This window comes from Martes martes (genome assembly GCF_963455335.1).
Source record: "Martes martes genome assembly, chromosome: 3".
Classification (NCBI taxonomy): domain Eukaryota; kingdom Metazoa; phylum Chordata; class Mammalia; order Carnivora; family Mustelidae; genus Martes; species Martes martes.
In genome coordinates this window covers 101,629,350-101,645,295 of record NC_137890.1, presented here as the reverse complement: position 1 = coordinate 101,645,295, position 15,946 = coordinate 101,629,350, and the positions used below count along the sequence as shown (strand labels likewise).

The window sequence follows — 15,946 nt, the reverse complement described above, 5'->3', positions numbered from 1 at the left end:
AATAAAAATCTTTAAAACAACAACAACAACAACAACAAAAGAACAACAAAACTCTATAAGTAACCTACTGTTGACTGCAAGCCATAAAAGTCAATTAACACATTTTGTATGTTACATGTATTATATACCATATTCTCCCAATACCTCATTTTTCTCAAATTTTCAGTTTTTCTAGGCTATATGGTTTGTCATTGAGTTTTTTCAAAATTATTGCAAATCTCTAAAAAATTTCCTAATATATTTACTGAAAAAAATCTGTATTAAGTGGACCTACAGAGTTCAAACCTAAGGGTCAACAGTACATTTAGATGATAGTCTATTACCTTGTTTGGAAATTAGCATACCATCTCTTAAAGTGACCTATCATCTCTTAAAGTGACCTATCATCTCTTAAAGTGACATATCATCTCTTAAAGTGACCGACAATTACCTTTAAATGTCTTATCTGAAGAATTCTGAGAAGACAGGGGCAGAGGTGGTAAACAAATCCCCACAGAAAAGCAGAGTAACAAGAGAACAAAAGCAAAACTCCACAGATATTTATAAACAAACTACCTGGCAAGGCATTCCTAGGAAATTCCAAAATACAAATGGATGAAGGACAAAACTGGCAAATATGTAGCCATAATTCCTACCCAGTAACAGCATCTACGCATAATCCCTACCCAGTATCAGCATCTTTGCTACAAGAAGCAAAGCAAAGTAATGGGCCATTTGCTGGGCTTGATAAAAGAACCTCAAAATAGCCCACAGACATTTACTGGAAATCATGGTGGACCAATCAGGGAACAGAAGCTGAACTGGGGAGGAATTCTGTCAAGTTCAATTAAGTGGGTATATGCCAGAGGCCTAGAGAAGGGCTTAAAGGGTTAAAGCTAACTTCTTAACGTACTACTCAAACAGATCTCTCAAGGTTCTTTTCCAGGACTCCATACTGGAAAGAAACTTTTGAGATCCAAAGCAGAACTGGCCGGACAGGGAGAAGGTAAAGATAAAATAAAAACGAGGGAGGGGAACATAGCCAGGGAACCTCAGAAAGTAAATTGTTATATTTTTGTATATATAAATGAAAAGTATTTAGGCCATACTAAGATATGTAAGGAAAAACCAGAACAGTTAACCCTAAGCAACAAAAATCACACTAGAAAGAACTGCTCAAAAAAACAAAAAATAAAAAACAACAAATAGTACTGGGAAAACTGGATATACGCATGCAAAACAATGAAATTAAACCCTCCCATCACACCACACACAAAAATTAATTCACAATGGATCAGTGACCTAAATATAAGAACTAAACCTGTAAAACTATTAGTAGAAAACGAGAAAAGCTCCATGAAAGGTTGGGCAATGATTTCTTAAAAATGACACCAAAAGCATAAGCAACACAAGAAAAAATAGTTAGACTGGGTTCATCAAAATAAAAAACTTTTGTTCATCAAAAAAGTGAACGAGCTTACAGAATGAAAAAAAAATCTGCAAATCATGTTTCTGGTAAGAGAATAATATCCAGGGTATATAAGGAACTCCTATAACTTAAGAAAAAAATCCAATTGAAAAAATGGATGAAAGACTGGTTAGACATTTCTCCAAAGAAAATACACAAATGGCCAGTAACCACATGAAGAAATGCTAAACACCAGTAGGCACCAGAGAAATGCAAACTAAAACTACAACGAGATACCCATTCACATTCATTAGGATGGTTATTATCAGAAAATCAGAAAAGAGCTCATGCTGGTGAGGACATGGAGAACTTGGAACCCTTATTCATTGTTAATGGGAATTTAAGACAGTGCTATTGCTGTGGAAAACATGGCAGTTTCTCAAAAATTAAATATGGACTCACAATGTGATCTAGTAATTTCACTTCTGGGTATATGCTCAAAAGAGTTGAAAGCAAGGACCTAAGTAGATTTTTATAAACCCACATTCACAGCAGCATTATTCACAATAACCAAAAGGTAAAAGGAATCCAACCATGGTTCATTCATGCAAAGGAATAACATTCAGCCCTAAAAAGGAAGAAAATTCTGACACATGCCACAACATGGATGAATCCTGAAAACACTATGCTAAGTGAAATAAAAGAGACACAAAAAAGGACAAATATTGTATGACTCCACTTATATGAGGTAAACAATAGTGAAATTCATAGACTAAAATAGAAAGGTGGTTTCCAGGGTCTGCAGGGAGGGGAGAATGTGGAGTTTGCTCAATGAGCAGAATTTCCATTTGAAAAGATAAAAAAAGTACTAGAACTGGACAGTGGTGATGTTTGCTCAACAAAGTCACTGAACTGTACTCTTAAAAATGGTTAAAATGACCTTTAAAAAGAAAAAAAGGGACACCTGGGTGGCTCAGTCCGTTAAGTGTCTGCCTCTGGCTCAGGTCATGATCCCAGAGTCCTGGGATCAAGTCCCACATCAGGCTCCTTGCTCAGCAGGGAACCTGCTTCTCCCTCTGCCTGCTACCCCCAATGCTGGCTCAGTCTCTCTCTCTGACAAATAAATAAAACCTTTAGGGGCGCCTGGGTGGCTCAGATGGTTAAGCATCTGCCTTTGGCTCAGGTCATGATCCCAGAGTCCTGGGACTGAGCCCCGCAATGGGTTCCTGCTTGGTGGGGAGCCTGCTTCTTCCTCTCCTTCTTATTGCTCCCCTTGATTGTGCTCTCTCGCTCTCTCTGTCAAATAAATAAATAAAATCTTAAAAAAATGGTTAAAATGATAAATTTCGTGCCATGTATATTTTACCACAACAAACCCCAGAAAAATTAAAAGAGTAACACACCTCCAAACTGACAGACACTAAGGATTCAAAACACAAAACATATGTAAAAAAGATATGAAGCGGGCAACCCTCTCATGTCTCCTCCCTCTTTGATAGCTTTGTACTATCAATAAATTTTGCTTCAATATCACTCAATAAACCTTGTTCCGCTGCCCACATACAAAAAAGATAATGAAGTCACACACTGAAAGATCCCCTGAGTATATAAACCGAGAACAACCAACATCAAGATAATCCATAGTAAAATTACTGGATTACAAAGAAAAAAAAAAAGTCCTATAGCCATAAGAAAACTAGATCATCACCAGTAGTAGTGCTTTATGCCAGGAAAAAAAAGGTGTTACATATTTAAGATATCTCAGAAAAGAAAGCATGAGTCAAGAATTTTATACACAGCAAAACTGACCTTGAATATAAATATCACAGATAAACTATTATCAATATGCAAAGATTCAGAGAATTTTGTTTCCATGATGTTCGAGAGAACTTCAAACAACCAAAATGACTACAGAGACATCAACAAAAGCACTGGCAATGAACAAAAATAGTTACCTGTAGAACTAAGATTAAATAAGGATTAAAAGGGAGAGTTTTGTTAATGGCTATTTAAGTTAATGTAGTAGCCATAACAGGACTTTAAACACCAGGGGTGAGAGGGAAAGCAAACAAAAACATTTTATTCTCAGTAATTATACTGGTAGTGATAGTACTGCAATTCCAACACTTATCTGTGTAATGTGAGGTTAAATTAATGAGTGATGATGGGATAAATTCTCTAATTCTACATTAAAAAAAATATTTTATTTATTTACTTGACAGAGCACAAGCAGGGGGAGTGGCAGGCAGAGGGGGAGGGAGAAGCAGCTCCAGGCTGAGAGAGAGCCTGAAGTGGGGCCGGGACCCGGGGATCATGACCTAGGCCAAAGGCAGACGGTTAGCCAACTAAGCCACTCAGGTGCCCACTAATCCCACATTCTTAAGAACTATTTGGTGTGGAAGGTCATAGAAATATACCACAAAGAGAGGTTAAGTAAAAAATGCTATCTTGAATTAGCAAAACTCCTGAGGTATTTAAAATGTACATTTAAAGGAAATACCTATTAAAAAACTCTGGTTAATATATTTCATATATTTAATGTGTAAATGAATAATAAACATTTAATATACCAATCTGCATAATAAATATGTATTTATGGTACTATATATTTCCTCTCTCTGTTCATTATAGATGCCTAGAAATAAGACAAATACAGTAATGAGTATCCCTAGTGTCCAGCTTACGGTTTTGAAATACCACTTCCTACTAAAACAAAGGAGGATTAAAGAAATGTCGATTCCAGTTGTGGAAAAGAAAATGTACAAGATAAACCTGGAATACCTTGCTGTAACAGATAGTGAGGAAGCTATACAAGATTATTGGGGTATAGAGTTACCATATGGTCTAGCAATTCTACTTCTGCACCTGAGAGAAATCAAAGCATATGTCCACCCAGAAACTTATACATAAATGTTCACAGGAGCAGTATAATAGCCAAAAAGTGGAAACAACTCAAATGTCCATCAACTGATAAATGGATATATAAAATGGAGTACAATGGTAGTCTGCAAGAAAAAGTAAGTGAAGCTTACACTTCACTTCCAAGCTACAATAAGCTTATAAGCTACAATACAGATAAATTTAAAAACATTATCCAGTAAGGGAAAGAGGCCAGTCAGAAAATACCACGTATTGTATGATTCCACTTATAGGAAAAGTCCAGAATAGGGTGGGGGAAGAATGTAAAGAGATGGCCAACTGGTGTAGGGTTTCTTCTTGGGGTAACGAAAATTTCTAAAATTGACATACAACTTTGTGAATACACTTAAGAAACTCCACTGAACTACACTTTCAACTGATGAAACATACAGTATATGAATTACATTTCAACAAAAGTCGTACATGTAGGGTAAGAATCATGTATTTATCCTGCTTTTCCTTTATGAACCACACAACTGGGAGTCTAAGTGGTAGATGAATCACAGCATTTCATTACAAATATACTCCAATTACTAATGAAATGAGAGTATCACAATGAACGAAAGGATCTAGATGTTGAGTATCGATCAAAAGCTGCTAACACAGAGATAAAAAGACATCAGATGGCTCCTAATTAGGCATCTCAACACCTGTAGTCTTACTAAACTTACTCATCTAAACTGAGTTTGATGAAATTTCTGGATCTACCTGGCAATTTGCAGGGACTTCAAGAACAAAAGAACATGATAAACTGCATCATGAGTATACAATCAGCAAAATCCAGATTCTACAGGTCTATTGCCTTAGGTGCTTCAACGGATAAAATTTAAGGGAAAGAAAGGGATGGAGGGTAAAACTGTAGATTCAGAGACTCAAAAAAGTAGTCAAATTTTTAATAAATGGGCAAGATGAAACTGAGGCATTTAGGGATGCAAGATTTGGTGGTAAAACTATACGAAACCGAAGTGATAACTTTAATAACTGATAACTATATAATTATTTTGTGGAGGGAGGGAAGGGGTTGACATAAGGATGGGGCACATGGAAACATTTCCAGGATAGTTAGCAAAGTTCTCTTTCTTGAGTGGTGGTTACAAGGTTGTTTGCCTTACTATAATTCACTAAGCTATACATGGTTGGTGGTTTTATGTTTGTGTTGTATTTTACAGTAAAAAAACAAACAAACCCTGGGACACCTGGGTGACTCAGTCAGTTAAGCTTCTGCCTTCGGCTCAGGTCATGGTCCCAGGGTCCTGGGATCAAGCCAGGTGTTGGGCTCCCTGCTCAGTGGGGAGCCTGATTCTCCCTCTCTCTCTCCCTCTGCTGCTCCTCCTGCTTGTGCTCTCTCGTGTCCTCTCTCACAAATAAGTAAATAAAAATCTTTATATAAAAAACCCACTTCATCTCATAAATTCACAGTTACGCTGTAGCAATAAAAGACACCAAATAGATGGAATACAATAGGATGTGAACAGGACTCAAAGAATAAGAGAGAAATTCAGAAGTCAAAGAGTGGAGTTTGGAATTATCTTGGGAATGCTTCAGGAAGAGTTAAACTTCACCTGTCTTAAAACCTGAGAGACCATTGTTACATGAGAAGAGAATGCACCATCTGGAAAAAGAGGGATGCACAATGCATAAATGGTAAGACTCATATATGACTAACAGGGGACTCTGGGGCCTAATTCAAAGGAGGACTTCTAACAACTGTGAAACCAAACCCACTCAACCCTTTTTTGGGGGGCTAAAAAAGTTATACATACATAAAAGCTTGAAAAAGCAGAAAATATTTCTGAAAGGGCACACAAAAACTGTTAACAGCACATGTTCTGGGGCAGTGGGCTTACACACTCAAATTGGAGGGTGGTTTATCATATCCCCCTCTCTACCATTTTCATTTACTATGTGCCTATATTAGTTTTCAAAAATAAAATATTTAAAGCTTGTCTCTGTAGAGAGGATGTATACAGAGAAAAATGTGTAAGAATTCACCCAACAGATCATGAGAAACATGATTTGATCCATCTTATTGACAAATGGCTGCTCTATTATCTACTTCATGTGAAGTACTGGTGACGCAACCATCAGTAAAACCAAAAAAGAAAGGAAACAAACAAAATCCTACCCTTACTTTGTTTACCTTCTAATCTGAATGTATGTGTCGGGAAACATTTTTATACTTAACTTCATCTATGTTACCACATTTGAGAGAAATTAAGGGCTTTCATAATTAAAATATAAGCAAAACCCTTTAGCTAACCAAGTTCCCCAAAACGCTGGTTTTCTTTCACAAAAGGCAATCATGTAGGACAATTTTATGACTAATTTGAGTATAAATAAGCACAGTATAAACTAGATAAAAACTACTTCAAAAGTCTTGAATAAATTTCTATTGCAGACTATTCTTAAAAATTATAATGGCAGAATGCTGTATTATCAAAGAACAGGGACTATGGTCATTTCTTTAGATGGATACAAGAATAGCTTTCCTCATTAAGTCTTTATGGGGGGAGCAAGGAATGCAAAAAGAACATCTGCAGATTTTCAAATGACATCTAATAGTCAAAAGTCAGATCAACTGATAGAGATTATAAAAATTTTAAGCAAGAAGTGGTAAACAAATTTTAGCACAAGCAAAAATACAAGTTTGCTTACGTGTAGCAGCTGATCATCTAACTCAGATGTATAAAATGTAGACATGACCTAGATGATGCACTCTTAGAAGTCATTATAGTCATTCCTTAATATCATCAGTCCTGAATACTGTCCTTAACTGTGTACTCTTGGAACCTTGGCAGAAATACAGTACATTAAATGAGAACTTCGATACATTTAAATCTGGTGGATTATATATAGTTCTGAATGCTGCAGCTCAAAAAAAGAGGCAACGGAACTAAGGAAAGTTAAGAGAAGATTAAAATGGCCATGTGATTTGGAAAGGTGCTATGAGAATAGACCATGACCACCAAAAACACTGAGAACAGTATGTTAAGATCTGATCTTAAGAGAATTCACTAAACTTGGAATTAATAGAACAAACAAATGCATCATGAACTTGACTAACCAAATTAATGAACAGAGTTTCTAGGAGAAGTTGGGTCAATATTTATTCCAAGATTGAAACTGTAGAGGATATTCTCCCACAGTATGTAACTTGGAGGCACTCTTGGCGCCAGGGCTTTTATACTTTACTAGATTTATCTCGAGCTTGATGCTGCAAGGTCATTCTTTAATTACTAACCCGAATTACATAAACCTCACTGCATCCAGTGAGCAAAGGGTAGACTTAACTAATTAGGTTACATATAAAAGTCATTTACTGCTGATAGTGATCCAACCCTCCAAGAGATACTGACAATAAAACTCAATGATAAAAGACAGTTTCTGGGTCACCAATGGATGTTGACACTGATTTTATTCTTAAACAATAGCATTTAAAATTTAGGGGACATTTTACTTTTAAATTAGTCAATGTGGGAAAACACAATGAATCCACATAATCATTAAACATTTTAATATAACTAATGCATGGTATTTATCACAAAACTAGCTATAGTTTGTCCCTAGCATCTTCAAATTTAAACTTGTTAGGAATTTACTGAATGGTGTTCAGTTTACTTTGTGGTGAAATTCATGCTTTTTGTAGTTTACTATGACATTCCATTATAACCCTACAAGAAAAATTTTCCCAATGATGTGGGGGAGTATGAATTTAAAAGTGACTCACATTCAATTTGAGACCACCCCCTTCACCCTAAAAGAATAGGAAAAAAAAAAAAAGATAAAAGAGTGAGGCTGTGCAACTGATGCAAGTGCATCAATACAAATATTAAAACCACTTTTGATATAACAGCAAAGGTAAAAAGACAACAATTAGATATGAAGGGTGCAATGCCACGTTTTCAAATAGAAATTAGTATCAGATTTCAATTGCTAACAACAATTTAATGTAAAATGCTGAGTTTACCTTTGTACATATATAAGACACTAAGTGGGGTAATAAAAATACTTTGGCTTTTTATTGATGATGGCATTTAAGTAAATTAGTTAAAGAATGCAAAGGACCTGGGCTTTACTAGTCAATTTAAAGTTAAAGCTGTGAATTTTGGCTATAAGCAAGATAACTGTTTTAAAGCACACCAACCAGGCCACAGAGACAAATTATGAAAGAGGGAGGGTTCAAAAAGAAGTATAGTCTTGTGGTGAGATCATTTACCCGACGTAGTAAAGTAAGCCTGTTTAAGCAAATGGGACATCTGTAGCCACATCAAGAAAATTTCCAGGACTATTTTGACTTCTGATTTCTACCAGCATTTTTCAGGGCTACTCAAGGAAAGTCACATTTATATTAGTATTCATTAGTTTACCACTGCCTTTGGAGCCAATTTAAATTTCATTCTCTCAATCTAAATGTTATTGCCAAAAAGGCTTCCTCTCTCTTCCATAACACTATCACTGACCCAAGTTCTGTGCGAAAGAAATAACTAGGAAAACAGAAATAGAACAAGAATCATGTAGATTTAAAAGAGAAAGAGAAGAAAAGGAGCCTTCAGGAGACCAAAACGTCTTATGATCAGAAGAGATTAAAACATGAATCAATCTAAGCTATGAAGCTGTTCCTTCCAATCAGAAAAAAGTATTTCAAGGACCTTTTCAAAGATTGTTTTCTTAGCAAAAAGGTCTTAATGACAAACTACAAATAGCATAAAGTCTTCCACGATCCATTTTTTTTCTACACACACCTTTCTGAATAGCATTCTAAAAACAGCTGTGATAAAAAGAGCAAAAAATATAGTGACAATTAAGACAGAATTAAATATTGGGCAATTTTGTTAACAGATGCAACACAGTATGCATATTACTCTGAAAAGGACAGACACCAAACTCACACCTTTCACAAGGTAAAATAAAAATTTGAACTCAACACTATTAACTCAATTCTTCAAGATTTACAGGTTATGTTCTTTAGTCCTGGAAGATAAATTTTACTTCAAAACTGATTATACATATACACACCTCTGACAATATATGTGTGAATTCAGGAAAATTTGATGTCTAAGTCACCAGAGATTTAAATAGACAACTAATGCTGTGATAAAGAGGAACGCTGATACCTTAAGAAATTTTAATAGCAAATAGAATATTTCTGCTAACCATTTAACTTTCAAAGGGTCATTTAAAAAGAATGTCACAATTAAGCCCAGTTCATAGTATTTCAAACACAAAGAGTCCAACACATTTAAGATGTACATCAGAATGACTAGGCCAAATTACACTGTACATTACTATCTGAAATTATTCAAAAGTATAAAATTTAAACGAATTTAATACCGATATAATAACTGAGTAAATAAACGTTTATTACTTTTTAGCTCAAAACCTTGGCAGAGCCCAACACAGTGCCCGGCAGCTTGTCATCACAAATTAAAAAACAAACCAGGAACATTTTGCATTTCAAGCAAAACGTTTATCACGCGGTTTACTTTCACTATTAATTTACAACACTAAGTCCAAAAGTAAAGTCAACGACCAACTTTCTTCTGCGTATCCATTTACCTCAAAATTTGGTTACGGTAAAAACAAACAATAAAATAGTACTTACATTTCTACTGAATTTGGTGAAAGAATGGTGCATATAAAACCTGTGCATATAAACAATCGCAGTGTTTATTGTAAGCTGAGAGCTGGAACGGAACATTTAGGAAATATCCGAGAAAAAACAGTATCTAATTTGCAGAACAATTTTGATGGAAAATTCTCGATCTACGGTGTTTTTCCAGTGCTTACCGTTCACTCAAAAACCAATCCCAAAACTATACATACATACATATATATATATGTATATATAATAAAACCTTGCAGGGTGGTGGTAGGCTCGACGCCAACAGTAATAATAAGTGCTGAGCATCTCACTCCAATATTGCTATTAAGTACGCCGGGAAGGATTTATCAATGGCTAGGACTGACTAAGCTCAACACCCGACAGTTGAAACGCGCGCGCGCACACCCATACAAAACCACGCCAAGAACATAAAGACCTCCAGTGAGCTCCCAAGGTACGAGACCCGCCATCAAACCAGCGAGGAGCGTGGGGAGAGGCCGCGGAGAACACTTATGCCTTTCAGCATCGGTAATCCTCCTACCATTTGACCCTTTCTCCGACTAAAAGTCGAAGTAGCCACCTCTTTTCTGCGATAATCCCTAAGATTCCCTTCGGGTCTCAGCGCCACTCCCATCCCCCGCCGCCACTACGCGCGGCCCCAAACAGATTACACAACGCTGCCTCCCAGCCCGCATTCCCGGACTCCTCTCTTCCCCTCCTTCACTGGCCGCTTGCGGCCTCCCGAGCCCGAGCCTGCCTTCCCTTACAGTGCAGCCGAAGCCCAGCGAAGGCCGAGGCGGCGGCGCCATGTTCGCGGGGCAGCAGGCCCGGCAACCAGGCGACTGGACGAATAGTAAGGAGGGACAGGGCGTGAGCGGCGGAGGGCCAAGAATAGGAAAGGATACACATTGAGACGTTGTCCCATGTCCTGGATGAGGTTGGCCGCCTGCTGGCGGTATGAGAGCTCTTTATCCGCCTCCATACCGCAGCGGCGGCTTGGCGTGTTCTCCAGCTGTTCCCGAGTAAAGAACCAGCGAGAAGAACCTCCACGGCCCGACGCCATGACACTTCCTCCTGCGCCCGCTCCCTCACCCACCCCCCTCCCGTCCCGGCTCGCGGACTCCCGGCCAAGGCCGCGCGACCCCGCCCCACTCCGCTCGCCGTAGACCACGCACCGCCCCTTTTCACCCTCGCCGCCGCCCGTGCGCGTGCGCAGGGGCCGCCCTACCGGCTCGCCCCCATCTTTTGCTTTCTTTTTCCTGCCCCCGGTCTCGCTCTCACGCTCGGGACCACAATGCCCCGCGCCACTTGTCATTTAGAGGCGCCCGAAGGTGGGGGTGGGCTGGGAAGGAAAAGGTCGGAGCGATGCATGCCGGGTGTAGGATTGGCGGGGCGAGGGGTTGGGCAGAAGAACGAAGGGGCTGGCCCCAGGTCGCGTGCGGAGGGAAGGCAGGCAGGAGGCTGCGTGGTGCGACCTGGGCGTGGACTTTAAAGTCGGGTGGATTCTAGGGCCGGGAAGCTGGCGGCGCTTTAAGAAGAGAAAAGCTGTCCCGTGTCGCACGCGCACGGCGCAGACCCCATTTTCCTTCAGTTTTAATCCGCGCAGGCTCGTTGGCTTTCTTAGGAGCTGTCCGCGACGAAAGCCTGTGCTTACTGGCGGCTCTAGGAAGGAAGGACTCGTCTGGAGCAGTGCAGGAGAAACAGCACTCCACGTTTGTGGTGGATTTGGATGCTTCCCCCGCCCCCAACGTAAACGTAGTCTTTGGATTCCACAGCCCGTTAGGCTGTGGGGCTTATTTTTGAGATTTCTGGCCAAAGGTTATCACGTTAGAAAGAGGAGGTGAATTTTTAAAACCAAATTCTGAGGCCATATGGTTACTGTGGTTTTTTTTTTTTTTTTAAAGGTTTTATTTGTTTGACAGACAGATCACAAGTAGGCACAGAGACAGGCAGAGAGAGGAAGGGAAGCAGGCTCCCTGCTGAGCAGAGATTCGGATGCCGGGCTAGATCCCAGGACTCTGGGATCTTGACCTGAGCCAAAGGCAGAGGTTTTAACCCACTGAGCCACACAGGCACCCCTGGTTACTGTGTTTTTACACATAGTTATGATTTATTTACTTTTTTTTTAAAGATTTTATTTATTTGACAGACAGACACAGCGAGAGGGAACACAAGCAGGGGGAGTGGGAGAGGGAGAAGCAGGCTTCCCGGGAGCAGGGAGCCCAATGCTGGGCTCGATCCAGGATCATGACCTGAGCCACCCAGGCGCCCCCAAGCTATGATTTAAAACAAGATTAGGGAGGAACAGATAAACAAGAGGACCTGAATTTACTTTGTTTTGTTACAGTTAAAAGTGTAAGACCGCACGTATGATTAACCCCTTGTCCTTGTAAGAGAGTACCGCAGAGCTCCGTTCTTGGAGTAGGTAGGTCTCCGGCTCTGAGCCAGTGCCTACTGTGTGTGAATAAAAATCTGTCTTTAAAAATTTTAACTATTTGCCAAAGACATAATACAGGCAGACATATTTTTCTTTCTTTTTAAAAGATTTTATTTATTTATTTGATAGGGATGCAGTGAGAGAGGGAACGCAGGCAGGGGGAGTGGGAGGAGGAGAAGCAAGCTTCCCGGGAGCAGGGAAACGCATGCAGGGCCCAATCCCAGAACCCAGGGATCAGGACCTGAGCCGAGGGCAGACACTTAAAAACTGCACCACCCAGGCGCCCCCAGGCAGACATATTTCTAAAAGGTAACTGATAATGTTTTTAAGTGAGTTACTGGTTAATAATCCAGGCATTTGTCCTTGTTTTTGGGCTCCTATGCCCAGTGTACTGCTGTATCTTTGCTTTGCCTTCCCTTTTCACATATTCGATATAGAGCTACTGATTTGGTTGCAGTAGATAGTTTGGAATAGCTGTGTGCTTAACTTTATTTCTTATCTCCCTTGCTTGCTTCCCATCTGTCCCTGCTTAGAGAAGTAATAGGGTGGAATTATTTAAGGCAGCATTTATAAGGTGCTTACCCTAACAGTGATTTATGATAAAAACTCTAAACAAATTAGGAGTAGAAGAGAACTTAGTCGGCTTGATAAAGAAAATTTGTAAAAACCCTCCAGTTAGTATCATACTTAGTGGTGAAAAATTAGAAGCTTTCCTGCTAACAAGAATATCCCCTTTCACCACATCTTTCAACATTGTGCTGGAATGCTGGAATCCTACCTAGCTAATACAGTAAGAAAAGTGAATAAAAAATAAACAGATTGGAAAGGGCAAAAAATGAATTTGTTCAGGGATGACATAATTGTTTTTGTAGAAAGTCTCAAAGTATTAAAAATGTGGAGGCATACCTGGGTAGCTCAGTCTGTTAAGTGTCCAACTCCTGATATTGGCTCAGGTTTGATCTTGGAGTGGTTTGAGCCCCACATTAGGCCCCAGGCTGGACATAGAGAGTACTTAAAATGTAGAACAGGTGATTATGGCAAGATCTTAAGATAGAAGATTAATACACAGGAATCATTTGCCTTCCTATATACCAGCAATGTACAATTGAAATTCAAAATTTGTAGCATAGTGTCATTTGCAAAAAGTCGTACCTAGGAATGAATCTAAAACATGTACAGGATCTACTTGTAGAAAACTACAAAACTCTAAGGTGGTCACAAAATATATAAATGGAAGAATATTCTGGGTTTATGGGTTGGAAGACATTATCATTTGGAATCATTTCTTCCTAACTTGATCTATGGATTCAATGCAATCCCAAAGTTTTAGCAAGTTATTTTGTAGATATCACCAGATTGATTCTAAAGCTTATGTGGAAAGGCAAGAGACCTCCAAATAGCAAACACAATCCAAGGAAGTTGCACTAACACTACCTGACTGCAAAGCTACAGTAATAAAGAGAGCATATATTGACAAAAGAATGGACAGATCGATGGGACAGAATAGAGAGCCCAGAAATAGACCCACAAATATGGTCAAGTGATTTTTGACAAAGAAGCAAAGGCAATTTAATGGAGAAAGGAAAGTCTTTTCAACAAGTGATGTTAGAAGGACTGGATATCCATATGTTAAAAAAAAAAAAAAATCCAGATACAGACCTTGCACTGGTCACAAAAATTAACTCTAAATAGATCATGTCCCTAAATGTAAAGTAAATGTACATGTCCCTAAATGTAATGTAAGATGGAACAGGAGAAAATCTAGGTGACTTTTTGTTTGGCAATTATTTTTACACACAACACCAAAAGCATGATCCATGAAAGAAAAGATTAAGTTGGATTTCATTAGAATTAAGGAACTTTGCTCTATGAAAGACTGCTGTGAAGAGAGTAAAAGTACGAGGAGAAAATCTTTGCAAAACACATATCTGATAAAGGACTTGTATCCAAAATATAAAAGAAATCTTAGAATTCAACAGGAAGAAAACATCCCAATTTTTAAAAATTGAAGCAAAATTAACATACAATCTTGTATTAGTTTCAGGTGTGAACATGTACATTCACAATTCTGTGAATTACTCAGTGCTGACCACAATAAGCGTAGTTATCATCTGTTACCATACAAGATTATTACAATGTTATTCACTATATTCCCTATGCTGTAGTTTTCATCTCAGTGACTTATTTTATAACTCAAAGTTTGTACCTCTTTTTTTTTTTTTTTTTAAAGATTTTTATTTATTTGCCAGAGAGAGAGAGAGAGAGAGAGAGTACACATAAGCAGGCAGAGAGTCAGGCAGAAGCAGCGAGAGAAGCAGGCTCCCCGCCGAACAAGGAGCCTGATGTGGGACTCGATCCCAGGACCCTGGGATCATGACCTGAGCTGAAGGCAGCGGCTTAACCAACTGAGCCACCCAGGTATCCCAAAGTTTGTACCTCTTAACCCCCTTTATATAGTTCACTCATCCCTCCCCCCAAACACCTCTGGCAACCAACAGTTTGTTCTCTGTATTTAAGAGTCTGTTTTATTAATTTTGTTTTTAGGTTGCACATAAAAGTGAAATCAGACTGTATTTGTCTTTCTCAGTGTATTTCACTTGGGACAATGCCCTTTATATTCATCTATGTTGTCACAAATGGTAAGTTCTCACTCTTTTTTATGGCCAAGTAATATTTGTGTGTGTGTGTGCACACACATGCATGCGTGCACGCACACGCATGTATGCTATAGCTTCTTTATCCATTTGTCTATCAATGGATACTTATCTTGGCTATTGTAAATAGTGTTGCAGTTAACACAGGGTGGCATATATCTTTTCAACTTAGTGTTTTCATTTTCTTTGGGTAAATACCCAGTAGTGGAGGTGCTGGATAATGTGCTTTTATTTTTAACTTTTTGAGAAATCACCATACCATTTTCAGTAGTGGCTATAGCAGTTTACATTCCCACCAATACTGCATGAGGGTTCCTTTTTCTCCATATCCTCACCAACACTTGTTATTTTTTTGTGTTTTTAATTTTAGCTGTTCTGACAGGTGTGAGGTGACATCTCCTTGTGGTTTTGATTTGCATTTCCCTGATGATGAGTGATGTTGAGCATCTTTTCATGTCTGTTCGCCATCTGTATGCCTTCTTTGGAAAAATGTCTATTTAGGTCCTCTGCCCATTTTTTTTTTAAGATTTTTATTTATTTATTTGACAGAGAGAGATCACAAGTAGGCAGAGAGGCAGGTAGAGAGAGAGAGAGAGGAGGAAGCAGGCTCCCTGCCGAGCAGAGAGCCCGATGCGGGACTCCATCCCAGGACCCTGAGATCATGACCTGAGCCAAAGGCAGAGGCTTTTACCCACTGAGCCACCCAGGCACCCAAAACCCCTTGTATTTCTATAGGGTGCCTGGGTGGCTCACTGGCTAAGCATCTAACTCTTGATTTTCCTCTGCCCATTTTTAATTGAAAGATTATTACTGTTATTGGTGTTGACTTGTATAAGTTCTTTATATGTTTTGGATATTAATCCCTTATTGGATATATTGTTTGCACATATCTTCTCTCATTCAGTAGGTTGCCGTTTTGTTTTGTTGATGATTTCCTTCACCATGCA

At 38.9% G+C, this 15,946-nt stretch overlaps 1 protein-coding gene across 2 annotated transcripts in view; it reads right to left on the bottom strand.

The window, feature by feature from the left end:
* The window catches only part of CCNT2 (cyclin T2), a 38,202-nt gene extending 27,197 nt beyond the window's left edge, over positions 1-11,005 (bottom strand). The window contains exons 1-2 of one of the 2 annotated variants that reach the window (XM_080799534.1): positions 10,814-11,005; positions 9,909-9,990 (exon numbers count right to left, since the gene is read on the bottom strand). In XM_080799534.1, the coding sequence (XP_080655660.1) occupies positions 9,909-9,990; positions 10,814-10,971 (240 nt within the window). In that variant the 5' untranslated portion in view covers positions 10,972-11,005. The remainder of the gene's footprint in view (positions 1-9,908; positions 9,991-10,813) is intronic. The other variant, XM_080799533.1, reaches the window with a different exon arrangement.
* Positions 11,006-15,946: the final 4,941 nt, after the last annotated feature.